General features: G+C 53.9%; 3 protein-coding genes across 11 annotated transcripts; 1 reads left to right on the top strand and 2 right to left on the bottom strand.

Moving 5' to 3' along the window:
* Positions 1 to 2591: 2591 nt before the first annotated feature.
* Positions 2592 to 5695, bottom strand: Gfer (growth factor, augmenter of liver regeneration). Of its 2 annotated transcripts, none has more exons than XM_004873672.4 (3): positions 4899 to 5695; positions 4323 to 4519; positions 2592 to 3333 (listed from the first exon to the last, which is right to left on the bottom strand). In XM_004873672.4, exons 1-3 carry the CDS (start codon positions 5157 to 5159, stop codon positions 3171 to 3173), a joined length of 621 nt encoding a protein of 206 aa, XP_004873729.2. In that variant the 5' UTR covers positions 5160 to 5695; the 3' UTR covers positions 2592 to 3170. The 2 variants fall into 2 exon arrangements, with proteins under 2 accessions (XP_004873729.2, XP_004873730.2); XM_004873673.4 differs by having other exon boundaries at positions 4323 to 4486; positions 4899 to 5334.
* A 4262-nt stretch (positions 5696 to 9957) lies between these two features.
* On the top strand, positions 9958 to 12185 carry Noxo1 (NADPH oxidase organizer 1). 7 transcript variants are annotated; one of them, XM_087203010.1, is made up of 8 exons: positions 9960 to 10207; positions 10292 to 10372; positions 10520 to 10595; positions 10686 to 10863; positions 11003 to 11184; positions 11276 to 11352; positions 11579 to 11696; positions 11776 to 12185. In XM_087203010.1, exons 1-7 carry the CDS (start codon positions 10127 to 10129, stop codon positions 11663 to 11665), a joined length of 762 nt encoding a protein of 253 aa, XP_087059136.1. In that variant the 5' UTR covers positions 9960 to 10126; the 3' UTR covers positions 11666 to 11696; positions 11776 to 12185. The 7 variants fall into 7 exon arrangements, with proteins under 7 accessions (XP_087059134.1, XP_087059133.1, XP_087059131.1 ...); XM_004873676.4 differs by having other exon boundaries at positions 9961 to 10207; positions 11276 to 11377; XM_087203005.1 differs by having other exon boundaries at positions 9959 to 10207; positions 10520 to 10863; positions 11276 to 11377.
* Positions 12186 to 12346: 161 nt separating this feature from the next.
* On the bottom strand, positions 12347 to 18929 carry Tbl3 (transducin beta like 3). Of its 2 annotated transcripts, none has more exons than XM_004873675.4 (22): positions 18694 to 18929; positions 17116 to 17167; positions 16942 to 17037; positions 16809 to 16856; positions 16570 to 16711; positions 16395 to 16479; positions 16144 to 16314; positions 15973 to 16048; positions 15792 to 15885; positions 15525 to 15706; positions 15199 to 15340; positions 15033 to 15091; positions 14835 to 14938; positions 14116 to 14263; positions 13801 to 14031; positions 13648 to 13718; positions 13404 to 13560; positions 13272 to 13330; positions 12985 to 13088; positions 12822 to 12893; positions 12560 to 12718; positions 12347 to 12483 (listed from the first exon to the last, which is right to left on the bottom strand). In XM_004873675.4, the coding sequence occupies exons 1-22, from the start codon at positions 18732 to 18734 to the stop codon at positions 12374 to 12376; spliced, it is 2403 nt and encodes an 800-aa protein (XP_004873732.1). In that variant the 5' UTR covers positions 18735 to 18929; the 3' UTR covers positions 12347 to 12373. The 2 variants fall into 2 exon arrangements, with proteins under 2 accessions (XP_004873732.1, XP_021107095.1); XM_021251436.2 differs by having other exon boundaries at positions 12599 to 12718; positions 18694 to 18846.
* Positions 18930 to 20090: the final 1161 nt, after the last annotated feature.

Genomic DNA, 20090 nt, shown 5'->3' with positions numbered 1-20090 from the left:
TGGTGACCAACGGCCAGGTCCCCGTGGGGGCAGGGGTGGGCCAGGGGAGGCAGGGACAGAAAGGCAAGTTCAGAAAGGGAAACTGAAGCCCAGCATCTTTTCCCCCTTCCCGCAGGGAGAGACAACTGGCTCCCTGTCCCTGGTCCCAAAAGACCAGAGAGAGGTAACTGGGGGCCTTTCCTATGACCCTTTTGCTTCCCAGGTTCTCTCAGAAAAATCTAAACTCAGGTCGGAAGAATGCTGTCTTCCTGCAGGGACATTTGTGTAGGAGGCAAAGACCAAAGGGGCCCGCATGGATGAATGTTGGGCATCTCTGCACCTTTCCTGGGCCAAGTGGTGGTCGGCAGAAGCCCTCTTGCATATCCTCCAAGGTCTCTCTTGTGACTTTAAGAACTGAGTCTGAAGGCCGGGGATTTAGCTCAGTGGTTCCGGCGCCTGCCTCGAAAGCGCAAGATAGGGTTAGCAAGGTCCCGAGTTCGATCCCCGGTACGAGAAAAAAAAAAAAAAAAAAAAAGAACTGAGTCTGAGTTGGGAATTAAGAGGGAAGAAGGGGAGCAGCAGCAGAGAGGGAAGCTGCCGTGATCCCTAGTGGGTCTCCCATAAACTCTTGTCACTCTGGTGACAAGACCTCTTTTCCCAAGACTGGAAGGAGGTCATTTTCACATCTGACCTTTCTGGAGAAGGTAGGGTGCAGTAGGGAGGCATAGGAAAGGTCCCCAGTTATGCATCTCTGCTTTCCTGGGATCAGTGCAGAATAAGCAGTCTGTCTAGTTGAGCATGGACAGTGCTGAGTGGTTTACTGCAGGAGTATGGGAAGTGTAGACATGAAGTGATGCCTGGCCCAGCACTCTGGGGACCCCCTAGTTCTGGTCTCAAACTTTCTCAGCCTAGAAATGGACCAGTGGGCAGGGCAGATATGGCCAGAGGTACTAGGGTTTTTTCATGTCAGGTACACCTCATTCCCAATCTCATCCCTCTCACCTGTCAGAGTTAGGTCTCCTGTTATCTAGTTCTCCCCTTCCCACATATCATTTGTATCAGCAACCAAACATGCTGTGCTTGAAAAAACAAACAGCTCTTGACCCCACTTCTCTCTGCTTGCTTCCTTTAGCAGCAAACTGGAGTTGTCATCCTCTGCTTTCAACACCTCTTTTCTGTCCCTCTGAAACCCCCCAAAAGCTCCTAACTGCCTCAAACTTCCACCTGCCAGTCTCAGAGGCAGGTCTAATCATGCCAAGCAAGTACTTTACTACTGAGCTCCATCTCCATCCATCATGTACTTTTTTTTTTTTTTTGGTATGGGGGATCAAACTTGGGACCTTGCGCTTGAGGCAGGCGCCGGAACCACTGAGCTAAATCCCCAGCCTTCATATACCCTTTCTTGGCAGCCCTTTTCAGGTGCTTTTTCCTGCCAGACCTACAAGCCTTAGGGGCCCAGGTCCTGTCCTTGGACTCTTCTCTCTGTGTAACAGCTCCCTTATTCTAGATGCTGACAGCACTCAAATGGCAGCTTGACCCAGAACCTTCTCTTGGACTGTGTTAGCCCATGCCCTGGAAAATACTCTGGTGAAGAGTGTATCAGAGAGACAAGAGAGAGGGAGAGACAGACAGACAGACAGACAGACAGACACTAACTATGGGGAAGCCAGTTAGGAACAAAGGGAAGTGCAAAAGGAAAGGAGGGCATGAAAATGCAGGCATCTCATCCTGAACTGAACACAGCTTCCAGAGGGCACTTGAATCCCCAGCAAATGTGCATTAAGCTACGTTAGGCCTTAAGAAAAGTCAGCCCTGTGCCTGGCGGATGAGTAACTTCTCTGCTGGCTGCTTGATCTCATTTGTGTCAACTGGCCCCTCTGGGCAGCACCTGCAGAAGCCAGCATGTCCAATGGGGCCCTTCAGGTGAAGGTACTTCAGCTCCTCTGTTGAAGGAACAGGAGGCCTTGCCAAAGTTGATTCTGACCCAGGAGAGGCTGACAATAGGGATGAAAGAGACTAGGGGCAGGGCCAGGGCCAGGGATTTAGCTCAGTGGTGCCGCTGCCTGCCTCACAAGCAAAAGGGCAAGGTGTTGAGCTCCATCCCCAGTACCAAAAAAAAAAAAAAAAAAAAGACTAGAGCTTTATGATCATGGGACAGGGACACACACTGCTGCTTGGCTACTCTGGTTGGGAGCCAAGGGCTGGGGACAGGTGGTGCTGAGCAGATCCAGGGTCTAGGTCACCCCAAACTTAACTAAATTCATCACCTTATCTGTCTTACTGGTGCAAAGAGCAACTTCCAGCTGCTATTTTTGGGATAACCCTGGCCTCCCACTTTGAGGCACTGCTCCTTTCAGAAGCCAGAATCCGACAGGAGAACACAGCTGAGCAGAAAAGGGGGAGAGCCAGGCATGGTGGCACATGGCTATAATCCCAGCACTCTGGAGGTTGAGGCTGAGGCAGGAGGATCGACACAAGTTTGAGAATAGCCTGGACTACACAGGGAGTTCAGGGCCAGCCTGAACTATATATCAATGTACTGTCTCAAAAAAAAAAAGAGGAAGAAGAGGAGAAAAACAAAGTCCCAGAACAAAGCACAATGAAAACACCACTTCAGTCACTTCCCCAGCATTTTATTTTGGTCTCAAAACTCTAAGGAAGCTGTCCCCAGGATCCTCTTCGGACAAGCCTGCCACCACTGTGAAAGACCATGTGCCTGCTGGGAAGTGAGTAGCACGGTGAGTGGACCCTCAGAGAAAAACTCTGCCTGAGCTTTCCCTGTGGAGACTAAGCACACAGCAGGCCTTATTCCAGAAGCAGCAACAGCACAGCCATTGAGGGATCCCCAGCTTCTCAGTGGGAAGGCAATGGCATGGCCTCACGGAGCAGGCACAGGGAACCCCAACCATGCCCCTTGTCTTCCTTTTGGGGGAACTAGGTGCATGTTGTGGAGTTGGGGCAGGAGGCAAGTGGCAAGCATGACTGCTCCTGCCTCCATCACCGTCAGTCCCTTGGAGCCTCAGCTGAGGCCACAGAGTGCTTTCAGTGGGCACCTCCACTTCTGTATTGTGCCGGAGGGGAGGACCTCTGTGGGCAGTGTCCTGGGGACTGTCCTACTGAGACACAACAGGCTCCGGTTCAGATGCACTTTAATCAGTGCCTCACCCCTCTCCACCCAGGCTGGCCCTCCTTTAGTCACAGGAGCCGTCCTTCCAGCCATCACGCCAGCGTTCATCCACCTGCGAGCAGTTGAAGTCGGGCTTGCCCAGTTTTCGGTTCACCTCGTTGTGCAGATGGCATAGCCACTGGGTGAAGGACGCCCGAGTTCGAGTGTCTGGCTGGTTCCTGCCTATCCTGTGTGGGGAGCACAAGAAAGACGATAGAAGAAGGCAGTGTCATCTCCTTGGGAGGGAGCTGAATGCTGCAGTGAGTCATACCTGGGTGTGCCCTTATGCTCTAAGGTACAGGAATTCCAAGAACAGAGCTGACCCCATGGTTTACTGGGTGTGGACTTCCAGGGCTGCTCCACACATCCCCTTGGGGAGCTTGGCAAACCCTAACAAATGCTCAGGGCAAGACATTAAAATAAAGCACAGACCAGGTTAACTTTATAACCTTGTAAAAATCAGGAAGCCTCAGCTCAGTGTCTCTGGCCTCAGGCAAAGTGCAGAGGTGGGGCCGTGCAGAGGTGGGGCCACGCACAGCCTCATAACTGCAAACAGCACCTGAAGCCTGCTGCCCCAATTCAACAAGAAACTTCTATTAAGGGCCGGGGATTTAGCTCAGTGGTTCTGCCGCCTGCCTCGAAAGCACGAGGACCTGAGTTTGGTCCCTGGTACCAAAAAATAAATAAAATAAGAAACCTCATTCTAGTTGCCCAGGCTTTAAACTGCATCGGCAGCTGTACCCCACGTCCAAGCTCAAACCACCTATCAGGGAATAGGCTTGACCTTTGGGTGCCTTGATGGGGAAGAGGTAGTTGGGGGGAGCAAAGTAGTATGTTCCCAAGGTCTTAAAACCAGCAATCCACTTCCATCAGTTAGGCAAAGTGGAGCCCTAGCTAGCCTGTCCATGAGTGCAAAGCAAGGCACCCATCAGGGAAGCACTTCCGGGAAGTATGGCTGCTGCCAAAAACCAGCAGGCACCCAAGGGTGGATCCAGGCAGCTCAGCCTCTGAGGAGAAAGGAGAAAGCTCATGTGACCAGTCCTCTCCCAGGTGGTAGTCCTTGCTCCTAGGCAATCCTCTGCCACATCTGTATCCATTTTGCTAGGCTTTCTGTGCCATCCACCAATGGATCACAGCCCTTCGGTTCTGTTGCCTGCAGAGAGTGGTCACAGCTTACCTCTCCCTTATGTCTTCAGCACACTCCTCACACGGGTAAAACTTGGAAAATAAATGGATGAACTGGGCCATGTCTTGCTGCTGTTCTGGGGTGGGCTGGTCCGGGTAATAGGCAGCCAGGGTGTGGAGCAGAGCCCAGCTGTGACGACCCAGTTCCTCGCGATCCTGTGGACAATCCTCCCTAAACTTCTTGTCCCGCTGCAGAAGTAGGCCGACTAAGGGTCAGTTCATTCTCCCCCAACCACAGACCCACAAATATCCCCCTTTCGACGTAGCTCTGGGTACAGCACTAGCTTAGCATGCACAAGACCACCGGTTCAAAAAAAATCAAAGTACTCTTTTTCCAGCCCCAGACGAAAGCCCACAGCCTAAGGACAGAAGTCCTCAAACAATTGGGCCCGCGAGCGGCTGAAAGCTCAAAGTTCAGGCCTACGGGTGGGGTGGGGTGGGGTGGGGAGCAGAGTTTAGGCACAGCCAACCCCGGGGGCGTGAACCCATAGGATGTCTGCCCCGGGCTCCCAATAACAAGGCATGGGGCCGAGGGCCGGAGCTCAGAGGTCGCGCGGGGAACCTGCACCTTCTGCTGCGTCCTCATCCACGTCTTGAAGTCTACGCAGGCCCGGCAGGGCCGCCTACGTGAGGCGTCATGGGTGCCCGAGGACTCTGAGGCCGGCGCCTGGCCGGGAGACGAGGCCAGAGTGGCGGCGTCCTTGCGCCCCGCGCCGCGGCCCCGCGCGTCTGTCACCAGGTCGTCAGTCCCCTCAGACCGCGTGCCACCAGGGAGGAAGGAAAAGAGACTGCCGTAGAACGAGCGCTCCTGCTCGCCGGGCGCCGCCATTTTGTCCGCGCACAGCCTGCCGGGCCAGGCCGGGTTCCAGCTGGGCCGCCAAATCGGCCTCCAGGCCACCCGAAAGAACCGAGACCCGAGGCGTGGCCTGAAGGCGAAGAGGGGCCCGGCGCCGGGGTGGGCCACGGAGTCGAGGCGGGGTCGGAGGCTGCGGAGCGGGCTCGGGAGAGGCGGAGCCCGAGGCCAGAGGGCTGGGCGAGGCGGGGCAGAAGGCCCAGGTGGAGCCGGCAGCCGGGGCCCGGGGCCGAGGCGACGTTGGGGCCGGAGGCCTGGGGCTAGCTAGTGCCCCTGAACCTCGTTCCCTGGACTGGGCTTGTCGTTCGCCGTCCATTGCGGCGCTCGCGTTTCCTCCAGTAAAAGATCAGCGTGCTGTGGAAATAGCGCCGTGGCCGCGTTGAGCTCTCGGGCTGAGGCCCAGTCGAGGTCCAGGATGCGGCCCGCGACGCCCCCATCGCCCCCCTCCCAAGGTGCCCTCAGCTGGGCAGCACACCCTGCAGCCTTCTACTGGCGCCATGGCAACCCCGGGAGCCGCGTGACAGCATAGAGGTCCGAAGGCTCTAGGGCCCAGGAGCTACAGGGCACCTTGGGAATGCGTGCGAGCGAAGTTGCAGAAGAAGGGGAGCGTTCCCAGCTATTTCACATCTTGGGCAAAAGATTACTTTGGGGTTTTTTTGGTTCTTTGAGACAGTCTCGCCCGCCATGTAGTTCAGGCTGTTCTTGAACTCACTAGGTAGCCTAGGCTGGCCTCAGACTTGCAGGGATCCTCTTGCCACAGAGATTTCTTACCTCAGTTTCCCAAGTGCTGGGGTTACAGGTGTGCGCCACCAGGCCTGGTCCATATTATTGTTTTTATTGTTTTGCCGGTAATGGGGATTGAACCTAGGGGCTCTGCACTGAGCTACATCCTTAACCTGTTTTTTGGTGTTGTGTTTTGTTTTGTTTTTAGACATGGTCTCAATAAATCGCTAAATTGCCCAGGCTGGGCTCAAATTTGTAATCCTCTTGCCTCAGCCTCCCACAGTGCTGGGATTTCAGGCACTCACCATCATGCCTGCTTGGATAAAGGATTTTTTTTTTTTTTTGAGACAAGGTCTCCCTATGCAGTTCAGGCTGGCCTTTAACTTGAAATGTAACTCAGACTCAGAGCGATCCTCCTGTCTCAGCCACTCAAGTGATGGGATTACAGGCATGCAGCACCAGGACCAGCCCAGGGATAAAGGATTATTAAATCCACCTAGATAGTGGCCTCCAAGATTCCTCTACCTCCTTGTAGTCATTTTATAAAAATTTGTGTAGTACATACTCTGTCCCAAGTGCTACTCCAGGCCGGGGATTTAGCTCAGTGGTTTCGCCGCCTGCTGTGCAAGCACAAGGACCCGAGTTCGATCCCCAGTACCAAACAAAAAACAAAAAAACCCAAAACCAAGTGCTACTCCAGGTACTGGGCAGGACAAGGAACAAATATCCATCCATTACCTCCTTAGCTCATAGTCCAAACAGTGATCAAGATAAAATAAAAAGGGCCGGGGATTTAGCTCAGTGGTGCCACCACCTGCCTCGAAAGTACAAGGTCCCGAGTTTGATCCCCAGTACCAAAAAAAAAAACCAAAACCAAAAAAAAAAAAAAAAAAGATAGAATAAAAAAAATAACATCCCAGCACTTCAAATGTTGAAGCAGGAGGATTGTTAGTTTGAGGCCAGCCTGCACTACAAAATGAGACCCTGTCTCCTCATTGTCGGTTGTCTCTTAGCTCTTCGTGGTTTCTCTTGCAGTGCAGAAGTTTTTTTTTGTTTTTTTTTGGTACCAGGGAGGCTGGTGCCAGAACCACTGAGCTAAATCCCCATCCTGAGACCCTGTCTCCATAAATAAATAAACAAACCAACAAACCAAACAAAAAAGACAGAAAAACTAAAGAATTACACTGATAAATGTTCACTTACAAACTGTGATGGGGCCATGTACAGGGTGTAGAAAATATGGAAGGCCTTCTTGAGGAGGAACCCATTAGGCAGAGGCCTGAAGGTATAGAGGTCAGCTAAGGAGCCCCTTCAAGACCAAACCTAAGATGAGAAGATCTTGACATTTTTCAGGAGCAAAAAGCCCAATTGGGGCAGGAGTCTGGGAAGGAGGTGGGAGGGGGAGATCCACAGTTGGGCAAGGTCCCACCAAGGACTTTGTCAGCTGCCATGGAATTGGGATTTGTTCTAAGAGCAATGGAAAGGTACTGGATAGTTTGGAGCAGGACTACTTTGACCTGATACCTTTTTTTTCCCCTGGGCACTGGGGGATTGAACTCAGGAGTGTTCTATCCCTGAGCTACATCCCAGCCCTTTTGCTTTTTCTGAACCACGGTCTCACTGAGTTGCCCAAGTAGGACTTGAACTTGTGATCCTTCTGCTTGAGTCTACCTGAGTGCCAGGATTATAAGCATGAGCCACTGCACCTGGTTTACCTGATCCAATCTCCACTATTCCAAGATTCTCTGGGTATCATATGTACAGTGGATTTCTTAGGGACAAGGGATGGCCTGCCATCCACAGCAGTGATGGGGTGGTTGTAGTTTTTTGAGACAGGGTCTCACTTTGTAGTTCAGGCTGGCCTTGAATTCACTATGTAGGTCAGGTTGGCCTTGAACTTGCAGTAATCCTCCTGCCTCAGCCTCCAGAGTGCTGGGATGACAGGTGTCTGCCACCATGCCTGGCGTGTTGCATTTTTTTGTGTGAGAGAAAGTAAAGGTGATGGAGAGGAAAATGTGGAAAGATCCAGGTTTGGTGGGGGTTGTCAGTTGGAGAGAGCCTCACAATCCTTCTAGCTCTCTGGCTGTGCCTGGCCTTCCTCCTCCTCCTCCTATCTTTCTAGATGTCTGTGAAAAATCTGTATATAAGAACTAATCATGGGCCAGGGATTTAGCACAGTGGCACCGAGCCTCCCTTGCAAGTGCAAGGTCCTGAGTTCTATCCCCAGTACCAAAAAAAAACCAAAAACAAAAAAACCAATCATGCTGGGTGTGGTTGCATACCCCTGTAGTCTCAGCATTTGTGAGGCTGAGGTAGGAGGATCACCACAAGTTCCAGGCCAGCCTGAACTACATACTGAGCCCCTGTAGAAAAATAAAAAGAAAGAAAGGAAGGAAGGAAGGAAAGAAAAGAGCCCATCACTAAAGACAGATACTGAGAGATGGAAGAAGCAGACAGATTCAAGACTGCACAAAATGTAATTCCTTAGGGACTTACAGACCAAAGTATGTCTTGGGTGCAGCAGACAAGATTGCCACACCCTGAGGCAAAATAAAGAGGCTTCTGTGCTAAACTACACGAAGGTCACCCAAGGCCCATCAGAATGTACATGGACTATCTCAAAACTATGTGAAGTGTCAGTTCCGAGACTGTCTGGGTGTTACTGCCCAGCAGGAAATGCTGGACTGATCATCTTCGTGACATCATTTATCTTCTAGTGTTTAAGTTTTTGCCAGTATTTCCTGGTAGCCCAGATGAGGGTGAGGTCAATGGCTATAGTCATGTCAAACTAGATCCCTGCACAGGGGAATAGGGTCTGTGCTACCTTGGACCTCATCAGGCCAGCTGGGCCCTCAGCTGAAGTTGAGAGGGGAGGGTAACAGCTGTGCTGAAGGCACCCGGCATTCACCTGTGTCAGTAGGTGTTCACTGCCTGGGCCAAGAACAGGAAGCGTTTCAGGACTTCAGAGAAAGCCAATGGTAGAGCACACAAAAGCCCTTTATTCAGACCAAGGCAATTTCCTGGAGTGATGCCCCACATAATGACCACTTTGGAGAGCCTGGAGTAGGGAAATTTGATCTCAGCCATATTTTAGGACCAGTAGTTCTGTCTCTGAATTCTGTGGGGCTCCATGCCTTTGTCATCTGGAACCAGTGACTCACCGTTCAGTGCAAGTGCTTTCTCTGGTTTTATCCTAATGTGGGAGGGTCTCTTAATGTCTTCAAGTCAAAAAGGAAATTTGTGTTAAACAGATCGAGGTGTTTTTTCTATACTAGGCATTTAACCCTATACTCGTATGTGCAAATGTTCTACCACTAAGCTACATGCCCAGCGATTTTTAAATTTTGAGGCAGGGTATCAATAAATTGCCTAGACCACCATGAACTTTCTATCCTCTTGCCTTAGCCTACCAAGTACTTAGAATTATGTACCACCTTGCTCACCCAGATACTTTTGAGTTTTTCTGCCTGAGTTGGGAAAGGAGAGTGGGGAGGGGTCCCTTGGACTGGTGAGACTTGGGACTTGAGAAACAGGGTCTAAGTAATATCTGAGGGACATTAAGAGACCTTCTCACAATAGGATTAAACTGGAAAAAGCACTTGCACTGAGCACTGGGCCATTGGTTCCAGATGGCAAGGGCATGGAGAGCCCCATGGAATTCAGAGACAGAGCTGTTGAGCCTAAAAATTGCAGAGCAGGGTAAGATGGGGAGAGGGAGAGGACAAGGGAGGAGAGAGATGGGAAGAGGAGGAAGTAGGGAGATACTTGTACTGGGAGGGTCCTGGCAGGAGGGCCAGGGGGTCCCAAGGGAAGGAGTGAGGCAGCGCTTTGAAGAGCCTTCCTTCTCTTTTCCCAAGGTCATATCCTGGAGGATGGGACTCAGATGGCAGTCCCACCCCCTCTAGAGCCCGTCTAGATTCAAGACTGTCTTGCACACTTCCAGGGCAGGCAGCTTATCCCCGCTTCCTTGTCCTTACCTTCAGTTCCCCCTAAAACCTGGCGTTCCTGTAACTGGAATCCCCTAGATCTGGGGCATAGGAGAGTCCAAGGAAACTCTGAAAGACCAGGGGCGTGGTAACTGCACAGGGACTCAGTTTGGGGCGTGGGCGGGGAATTCCACTCAGGCCAGTCTTCCGGGTAGTTTAACTGCTCAGAGCCCCCTTGAGGACTGGGAGGCAGCATAACCTCTGCCACTCCCCAGCACTCCAGAATCACTAAAGATGGAGGCTGCAGTGATGGCAAGTTCCCGGCACCTGGTGTCAGTAAGGGCGGCAGCACTGGTGCAGATGGAGCGGCCTCAGGTATGATGGCACAGGGTCCCTGCTTGTCCCAAGGGGGTGTCCTGTCCAGCTTCTCCTAGGGACCCTTAACCTTTCGTCACCCAGATGTTCGCCTTCTCCGTGCACTGGTCGGATGGCAGTGACACCTTTGTGTGCAGGAACTGGGATGAGTTCAGGCAACTTCAGGCAAGTAACTCTGGGGCCACACTAATGGGGTGGCAACTCCCGCCGGAGGGCCTCTCTTTTTTCTGAAGGCTTCCAGCCCCTATGACCTCCACTCTCCCTGGGTGTACACCGCTCTCTCAGAGACCAACACCCCACTGTCCTTATCAGAAGACCCTCAAGGAGACCTTTCCAGTGGAGGCAGGCCTGCTGCGGAGATCTGATCGCCTTCTCCCCAAGCTGCCAGGTCAGACCACCAGAGTCCCAGGAGGTTCGAGGAAAGCAAAGCCTGGGGCGGGGCTTGCGGATTCCCGTAATGTCTTTGTTGTGCCCGCAGACGCACCACTGCTTTCCCGCGGAGGGCGCGTGGGCCGAGGTCTGGCGCGCTTGCGGCTGTTGGAGACCTATGCACAGGCGCTTCTGGCCACTGTGGAGCGAGTGTCGAGGAGCCCAGTGCTCACAGGTTTCTTTGCGCCACAAGCCCGAGACCTGGAATCTGCACTGCCTCCTGGCAGGTGCCTGACTAGCCCCTTTTCCTAGCCCACAGAGGCATTAAGAGGCCATAATTGGGAGCCTGGGCCAATTCCTGGTGGGTGGTGGGCCCATTCCCACGCTCCCCACTCACTTGTTACCTATGCTGGCTGTCCTCCCCAGCACGGTGATTTTGCCTGCCCCAGAAGAGCCCTCACCCCGCCCTTTGGACAGCCTCACCATCCATAGCCTGGAGGCTCAGAGCCTCTGCTGCGTACAGCCCTTTCACACCCAGGACACAAAAGGCAGGCCCTTCCATGCAGAGGCCCGGGAAAGCCTGGATGTGCTGCTACGACACCCCTCAGGTAGGGATAACAGGGACTGGGGACTTCCCCTCCTGTCCCCTGGATTGGAGCTGGCCTCAGAACCCAAACCCCTCCCTCGCCTTGAGCACAGGCTGGTGGCTAGTGGAGAACGAAGACCAGCAAAAGGCCTGGTTTCCAGCTCCCTATCTGGAGGAGGTGGCCCATGAGGTGGGCCTAACGCAGGGAAGCAGTGGTATGACCCTACCCCAACCCCAGGCCTGAGGACAGCCCCCAAATGGGGAGGGAGGCAGTGGCATATGCTTGATGCCCACAGCTGCAGTGAAGCTGAGTAGGTTTCAGAGTGACCCTGGATGCCAGGGGAGGCTACTGCAGGAAAGACTGGAGCCCCTGGCCTCTTGCTACACTACCATGACCCACAAACATTCACTCTCAGGGACCCAGTTCTGTATTTCCCGCGCCTACAAGGGGAGCCGTGCTGATGAGCTGTCAGTGCCAGCAGGGGCCCGTGTGCAGGTGTTAGAAACTTCTGACCGTGGATGGTGGCTGTGCAGGTGTGTGAGGGTGGGGCTTTGGCAGACCCAGCCAAAGGAATGGGGAAGGGGCCATCTCTGACCAAGCCCCACTCTTCAGGTACTGCGACAGGGCTGGTCTGCTCCCCTCAGTACTGCTGCAACCTGAAAGACTGGGTGCATTCTTGAGTGGGCCAGCAATCCTTGGCAGGGAGGACAGGGAAAACAAGGCTACTACCAGTTCACCTCCTGTGCCCACCCGCCCTCTGCTGAGTGCCATTCAGAGTCGCTGCTGCACTATCACTCGTAGGGCACTGGTGTGGAACTCAGGGCCTCATAACCCTCCTTGAGGTTGTGGGCTCACTCTGCAGAGAAGCTGGCTGTGTATCCCAACCCCAGGTCAAGCAGAATGTTCAGGATCCAGATCTCAGATGGCAGATGGCTGCATCATCCCCAGGCCTGGGAAAGGAATGGATGAGGGTGGGAGGGGGAATTCCAATTTCCTTTGAGTAAAATTTCTGGATGACTCCACCTGGTCTCACTGTGCTGACAGGAGGGCCCGTGTAACCTCAGCCAGGCTGGGGTTGGGGTGGGGTGATCTGACACATCGAGACCATCAGGCACCAAGGTGCATCTTGGTTGGTGAAGGTTGTGGCTAGGGACCTGGGGGAAGACAGCCCAGATGCAGTGTGGATAGGGAAAGTATGCCTTTATGTGTCTCAGAGAGCTGAGGGGGGAGCAGGGAGAGGGGACAGCTTCATGTTGTGCCATAGGAAGTCCAAGAAGGTAGCTGCCTGGAGTGTCCGGCTGAGCCTCTGAAAATGCCGCTCTGGAGAGGACAGAGGGAGGTCAGGAAATGCATGAGCCCACCAGGCTGCTCCGATACCCAGGTTGTGCCTACCTACCAGTGTAGGGAAGCAGGGCCTCAAGTGCAGCCCGCATACCCTCATAGGTCAGAAGTTCCTCAGGGGCCTCATGTTGCAGCAGCACACTCAGCACTGCCTGTGCATCATGGCAATGCCGGGAGTTGGTGTTCCATGTGACACAGAAACGCAGCAGGGCCTCTGTGGGCAATAGGGACAGTCACCCTGCCTGCAAGGATATTCTACCCTCCTCCTGCCCACCAGGCCACTCCTGCTAACTGGCTCCAGCCCACATGCCCAAGACCTTTCTGGTCTCGACGCAGTTGGAGCACAGTGCCTTCTAGCTTCTCACAGGCCTCTGGGTCCTTCCGAATGGCTGTGGGAGGAGGCAAGTCTGAGCTCCAGGAAGGGGTTCGATGGTCTCGAGTCTACCCCAGCCCTAGCCTGCCCCTGAGGCAAGCACTGACCCTGGATAACTGTCAGCACAGTGTGGGGCTGATCCAGGGAGATGGCCAGGCCTAGTGCCCGCAGGTACCGCTTTTCATGGAGCAGGTTATCCAGTTCTTGCTGCCTGGTGATGGGAAGAAAAGGACAGGGGCCATTTGGACTCTGGGGCTGAAGGTAGTCAGGAGGCCAGCACCTAGCACCCACTGGTGTGAGCTCAGCCCCCAGCTTCAGTGTCCTTATGCCATAAAGCGGGGGTATACAGACACTCCTTAGCGCATGGGGGTGCTGCTGCAGAGCCCGTGCTTACTTGACCACCTGCTCCTCCTGCTTGGCCTGCTCCTCTGCCTGTTCTGCCTCGGTCACATCCTGGGATGAGAATGGGGTTAGACAGCTGTCCCTATTACTTGCCTTGCCCACCCCTACTCTCAGGGGCCACAACCTTCCAGAGAATGACTCGGGAGTCGCTGCCACCAGTGAGGGCGTGGTCGTCTAGCTGGCTGCAGTGTAATCCCCAGACCTTGTCCTCATGGGCATCCAGTGTCCGTACACACTCATTGTTCTTGATGGTCCAAAGCTTCAGAAGCCCATCTGAGCCACTGGGTTTGGGATGAGTGGGGGGAGCTTAGTAGGAGGAGCCTGTTCCCTACCCCACCTCACCCCCACCTAGGCCCTGGTGCACTCACCTAGACAGCAGCTGTGTGCCACGGCTCACAAAGGCTACCTTCAGCACAGAAGCATCATGCCCCTCAAATGTCTGTGGGGGAAGGGTGGGGACATGAGATGTCTCCTGGTGAGATGTCACCAGGGGACCCTGGACTAGAGGGGATGCTGTTTACCTTGAGGCAGCTGAAGTCCTGCAGGGACCAGAGCTTGATGGTGCCATCAGCTGAGGCTGTGGCCAGCACCTGATCCATGGGTGAGAACTGAACACACCAGAGGCCACGTCGGTGGCCTGAGAAAACACCCAGAAGCTGGCACTGTGGCAGGGCCCAGAGTTTGGCTGTGCGGTCCTGTGAGGCCGTGGCCAACAGCTTGTCATTGGGAGCAACAGCCAGACTGTTGATGTCCTGGTGATGGGAAAAGGTGGTAACTCAGACCACTACCCCAGCAAGGACTTGGGCACTGCCACCCCAGAGGTCATGCATGGTCACCTTGTCATGACAGCGCTGGGTGGCCTGGGCCTGCAGAAGGATGGGGTCAGTGTCTGGGGCTGTGCTCTTGGATAGGAGGGCTTCAGGGAGGGGCCACAATTTCACAGTGCAGTCCTGGCTGCCCGTTACCAGAAAGGACTCCTTCAGCCTACAGCCCAATAGGAAAGAGGATACTGCTGAGCCCCAGACAGCAATGTCAGTACATCATAGGAATGGCATCATGGACTATGGTCTAGACCAGTGGGACAGTCCAAGGATACAAACTGGCTCTGGTCCTCTGCATGCCCACCCACTGTCAGTGCCCCATACTGGCAACTTGGTTCCCCCAGGGGACCCAAGCCCTTAGCAAGATTTGCTTTTTCCCAGTGGGCCTTGTTCAGTGCCATCCTCTCCAGCATACTGCCTCCCCACTTTCTCTGCCCAAGGGTACTTTTTTTTTTTTTTGTACCGGGGATCGAACTCAGGACCTTGTGCTTACAAAGCAGGAGGTGAAACCACTGAGCTAAATCCCTGGCAACCCAAGGTTACTTCTAAGGAATCTTCCCCACTCCCATGGCACCTGGGCTCTCTGGAGCCATTCTCTTACATCCCTGGGCTAGAGCCTCAAAGAAAAACGCCCAAGCTGCTCTCTCTTCCCTCCACCCATGAGCTGGAACCCTACTGGGAGGCTGGGGTCTCCACCTTTTCTACACTTCTGAATCCACCTGCAACCCTACTACCTGGAGCAGCAGATTGTGCCCACACTGTGTGTGTGTCCAGAACCCTGAGCCACACAGGACACCTGGCCAGCCTTGTTCATCCTCCAGATGCGGATGCTCTGATCCTGAGGACAAGAGGAGTTGAGGAGAGAGGTTGGGCTGTGGTCCTATTACCTTCATTTTCTAGAGAGTCTGTACTACACCCTTTGGGGGACTGACCTTGGCACAGCTGGCAAAGAGCCACCCCTTCCGGAACACATCCAGGGCCAAGACAATGTCTATGAAAGAAAGGGAGTGGTCAGAGGTCAAGTATGGTAAGGTAGAGGGAATGGGCAACAATCAAACCCAGAATGGGGTTTCAGGGGTATCAGTGGGCTCAACTTGCCGGTATGGCCATGGAGGATCTGGCAAGCTGATGTCTGTAGCTCAAAAACTTTCAGGCAGGGGCTATTGGAGGCCACAATGATGTGGGAGTCCTTGGGCCCAAGGAACCGGACATCTAAAACCTCCTCACTGTAGCCTGCAAACTGGGAAGGTCAAGAAGGCCATGAGTCAGGGCTGGGGATTTAGCTCAGTGGTTTTGCAGCCTGCTGCACAAGCCCAAGGACCCAAGTTTGATCCCTGGTACCAAAAAAAAAGGACATGAGTCAGGCCCTTTATGAGTGGAGGCCTGGTACCTTCAGCTTGGGCTGGGCAAGGACATGTGCTCACCTGTTTCTGCAGCTGTAGGGAGCGTGCTTCATAGAGTATCAGGTTGTGGTCGGCGGTGACACTGAGGAGCAGGCCAGCAGTGTGGGCCAGGGAGCAGTGGGTCAGCTCTCGCCCTGGGCCTGGCAGTTTTGGCTGAGTATACACACACTGCCCAGAAGCTGCTTCCCACACACGCAGTATGCCTGCATGGGGACAGAGCTGCTGGGACTCACAGACCCACAGGCCTACCCCAAATCCTGTGGCCTGCCCATGGCGAGCCCTACACACCTTGGTCACCAGCTGTCAGGAAGTGCAGGCCTGAGTTCTTCACACCTAGCGCAGGAGCTAACTCCTCAGGTAGCAGCACAGCAGCCTCCACACTCTGAGGATGCATTAGTTCAAAGATTGCAGCTATTCCCAACTCCATCCCTGGCCCACATCACTGGCTCTGGCCCGCAGTCACCTGTACCTCAAACACTGGCACAGTCTTTGTGGCTTGGTAGCTCTGAAGGTCCCAGACAATGCAGATCTTGTCACGGCCGGAGCTGGGGAGAAACAGCCCCCTCAGTTCTGGAGTCTAAGCCCTTGCACCCCGTTTTCCCTGCCTCCCAAGGCCTACAAGGCTTTGCCTGTCACCCACCTCAGCATGCTGTGGCCATCAGCACTGAAGGCCAGGGAGGTGATGGCACTATAGTGAGCAGTCAACATGGCCAGGCACGAGCGGTCCTGTAGTGACCACACACGAATGGCAGTATCCGCAGCTGAGGAGTAGAGCAGCAGGCGAGTGGGGTCCGGGTGGAAGGCCACCAAACTGCAGACAGGCAGGGAATGGGTGAGCTGGGCCACCCATCAGTGGTTTCTCTGCTCCCACCCTCTGATGGCCCCACTCACTGCACAACACCAGGTGAGCCCCGGAAGTGGTGTGTCCCATAGTGCCGCACAACATCCCAGACACGCACAGCTCCATCACAGCCCCCTGTAGGAACATCCTTGAGGTGAGGGAGTGGGTATGTCCAAAGACCCTGCCCCTGTCCCTTCCAGCCCCCCTGCCCAGCTGGGTCCCTACCTGTGGCTAGCAGTGTGGACGTAGGGTCAAAGGCCATGGTGGCCACAGGGGCTGTGTGTATTGCTTTCCATAGACGAGTAACACTGCCTCCTCGCCAAGCCCACTGAGCCAACAGCAGCGCCCGACTGGCTGTCACCAGCACCTGATGGAGGGTGCAGTTCAGCCCACAGGTGAGGTACCCTCATGTCTTGGCTTGGGAGGAAGTACCAGAGCTCACTTTCCTCCCCTGGCCCACATACCTCATCATCAGGGCTAAGGTCAAAGGCAGTGATATCCTCTTGGTCCTCCTAAAGGAAAGAACAGGAGCAGAGTGCCATGACAACATGCTGCCCTTTCTACTAACCCCCTCACCCTTGCCCACCCTATTCTCACCTGTTCTAGGCTCTGTAGTATAGTCCCAGAGGCCACATCTAGGACATTGACTCTGGTACCACAGACGCAGAAGAGGTGCTTGCCTGTCTGGTCCAGCTGGGGACACAGAAGTCTCAGATTAAGGCAATACTAGGTAGCCCTATGCAGACCCTACCTTCACTTCAGGGATGGTACCTGTGCTTTCCCGCCCTTGTAGAAAGGCTCAATCTTGCGCTCCACAGCATAGCTAGGAAGGGAAGAAAGAAGTAAGTGATCACTCTCTTAGCCACTAGTTCTTAGTCCTGGGCTGAGTGTTCTCCCAGAGGTGAACCCAATAATCCCTTGCCCTTTCAGGATTCCAGGGCAGCAGCAGGCAACCCAGAGGGACAAATAACTTTGTGTGTAGGTGGAACTACAGTACTTTCACATTACAGAAAGGCCGAGACAATGGGCTGGTAGGTGATCTTCATAGGCTCTTGAAGCAGTAAGAGGTGGGCCTGAGTCAAGCAAAGCAGCCCAGTAGCAGTCTCCAGACCAAGGGGCCTTGGGAGGCCATCCCTAAGTAAGTGAATCTAGGGCACCATCCTTCTCAGCATCTTCCCCCTGGGGTACAGCACCACTCCTCTGCACCCTAGAACCCTCTAACCTTAGCTTCACTTGATGCTCCTCCCCAAGCAGCTGTCATTTCTGTGATCTCATATTGTCTACTGTTCTCTTCCCTCCCTCTCCCCCTGGTTCAGGCCATTGCAATCTCCTCCAGAAGGCCGTTCCAACCTCTTCACTGGGCATGCTACCTACTGTCTCAACCCTGCTGCCAGTTACCTGGAGAGTAACTATCTTACCAGCCTGCTTAAAAGCCTCCCCTCTCCTAATACATCCCTGAGACTTCCCAGAAGGGTCTCTGCCCACCTTTCTTTGCTCTCTGAGCCGACACAGCAGCCCCTTGCTCCTGGCCCAGCCCTGTGACAAGTCTTCTATCCTCTGCATTTGACCTGTGTATGGTCTGGCCCTCTCTTCAGATTCCAGTGCTGGATCACCTCCACTCCCCAGGAAGCCTGCCTGCCAGCTAATTCTCCAACAGGGGTGTTGTCACCACTAATTCTTTCTTTCTTTTTCTTTTCTTTTTTTTTGGGGGGGGTACTGGGGAATCGAACTCAAGACCATGCGCTTGCGCGGCAGGTGCCAGAACCACTGAGCTAAATCCCCGGCCCATTAATTCTTTCTTTGCTAGTGCTTATCACAACCCAAGCCCTACAGTCACTGATAGACTGAGTTTATTCCAGCACTAGTCATTCAGCACAGGCTGAGGGCCTGAATAATCACAGGACTCAGGCCTCCCTGCGTACCCACCCACCTCCTGACCCTTTCTATTCTCCGGAGGGGCGGGTTAACAGGAGAGACCTCCCCGGACAGCCTGCCCAGACAGGTCTTCACCTCCCGGCATCATTCAGGACCAGCCCCGACTTGCGCTCCGCTCGTCACTTTTTCTTCCCTTGGGGTTTGTTTTTCCCACTTCGCGGAACTGAAACAGGATCCTCCGCTAAGCAAGTAAACGACACCTAGTGCACCTAGCCCACCTCCCTCCCAGACAGCAGTCTGTGAGTTGGTGCCGGCTTTCCAGCTTTCCATCGCCGCAGCCTCTTTCACAACCCTGCGGGCCAGGTGCCCTCCTAGACCCGAAAGGGTCCCCAGTCCACCGCCGGCATCGCTCCACGCGCCTCCAGCAGCGAACCCGTGCCCGTCCCCGGGTGGCCCCCGCAGCCCCAGCCTTACTTGGCCTTGAAGCGGCCCACTCCAGCCGGAGTTTCAGCCATGTTGCCAACGTCACTGCCGTCTGGACCCTCTACCGCCGCTGCGTGAGACCAGCATGCCAGTCCAAATCTCGGCGCGCGGAGATGACATCAGAACAGGCAGTACTGTGACGCCATCAGCACGGCGCCTTAAACGCCACCTTGGTTGTGAGTGGTGGTGGCTGCTACGTCCGGAAGTGGAAGCTGGAGACATTTCCGACCTGAAGGGTGGGGTGTGGAGGAACTTGGCACTGAGGGGACTATTGAATGGAAGCTTACAAAGGCCAATGAAAAGCTGGGGATTTAGCTCAGTGGTTCTGGCGTTTGTCTTGCAAGCGCAAGGTCCCGAGTTGGATTCCCAGTACCAAAAGCCAATGAAAGTATTTACTTTTGCTGCGCAGCACCGTGAGGTGTGGGGGCTGCCGCGGTCGGCCAGTCAGTGAAAAAGACAAGGAATAAGTCAAATCGGATAGTTTCAGAGTCATCCAAATATTTAATATCTTCTGTGTGTAAAATGCTGCTTAAGTCGCTTGAAAGACACCAGGAAAAAGAAATCCCTGCCCTCCTGTAACTCACTTTCCAGTGGGCGGAAGGGAGAGTGGGCAGAGGGGCAGGGAATACTACACTAAATGAGTAGGGCTGTGGAAACAGCTTCCCAAGAGATGGGGCAGAGATGCAGTTTATTGTCTTCTTTCATAGAATTGAAGGTTGAACTCAGGGATTTTTGTGGTTTTTTAAAGTCTTGCTGAGTTTTCTAGGGTGGGGTCAAACCTGTGATCCTCTTGCCTCAGCCTCCCAGAGCACCATACAAGAGGTGCAATTTTAAATCCGGTGATGGTAGGGTGGGGGATTTAGCTCAGTGGCACCTGCCTTGCAAGCACAAGGTCCTGAGTTCCATCCCTGGTACCAAAAAAAAAAAAAAAAAAAATTCCGGTTGTAGAGTAGGCTGCACTGAGACAGAGACACCTGAGCAACCGTAGTGAAGCACAGAACCCTATGGTTTTCTGGCGATAGTGCTGATACAGAGTGTGATGGGTTGGAGGGATAAGAGTCCAGATTCTTACATATGTCGAATAAAGAATTGCAAGAATACATCCAATGGTAAAAGAAAAAGCAGCTGCAGGTATTGAAGTTAAAGTTAACAGGAAAGGTGTGCTCAGGGAGTACTGGTTTGTGTCAGCAGGAACAAAAGGATGGCATGAACAGGGGGAAAAAGTGTTGCCTGGACTGTGGTAGAATAGGGAGAAGAAACATAAATCAGGCTTTTGGATTTAAAAGATGTGCACCTCAGCCAAGTGTGGTGGTGCACACCTGTAATCCCAGCACTCAGCTGCAGTAGGATCGCCTTGAGTTTGAGGCCAGCCTGGACTACACAGTGAG

Source organism: Heterocephalus glaber, unplaced genomic scaffold (assembly GCF_053883595.1).
Source record: "Heterocephalus glaber isolate CG9 unplaced genomic scaffold, H.glaber_assembly_v1.0 deba00001781, whole genome shotgun sequence".
Taxonomy (NCBI): domain Eukaryota; kingdom Metazoa; phylum Chordata; class Mammalia; order Rodentia; family Bathyergidae; genus Heterocephalus; species Heterocephalus glaber.
Note: the sequence above shows the minus strand (reverse complement) of the source record. Positions and strands in the feature narration are given on the sequence as shown.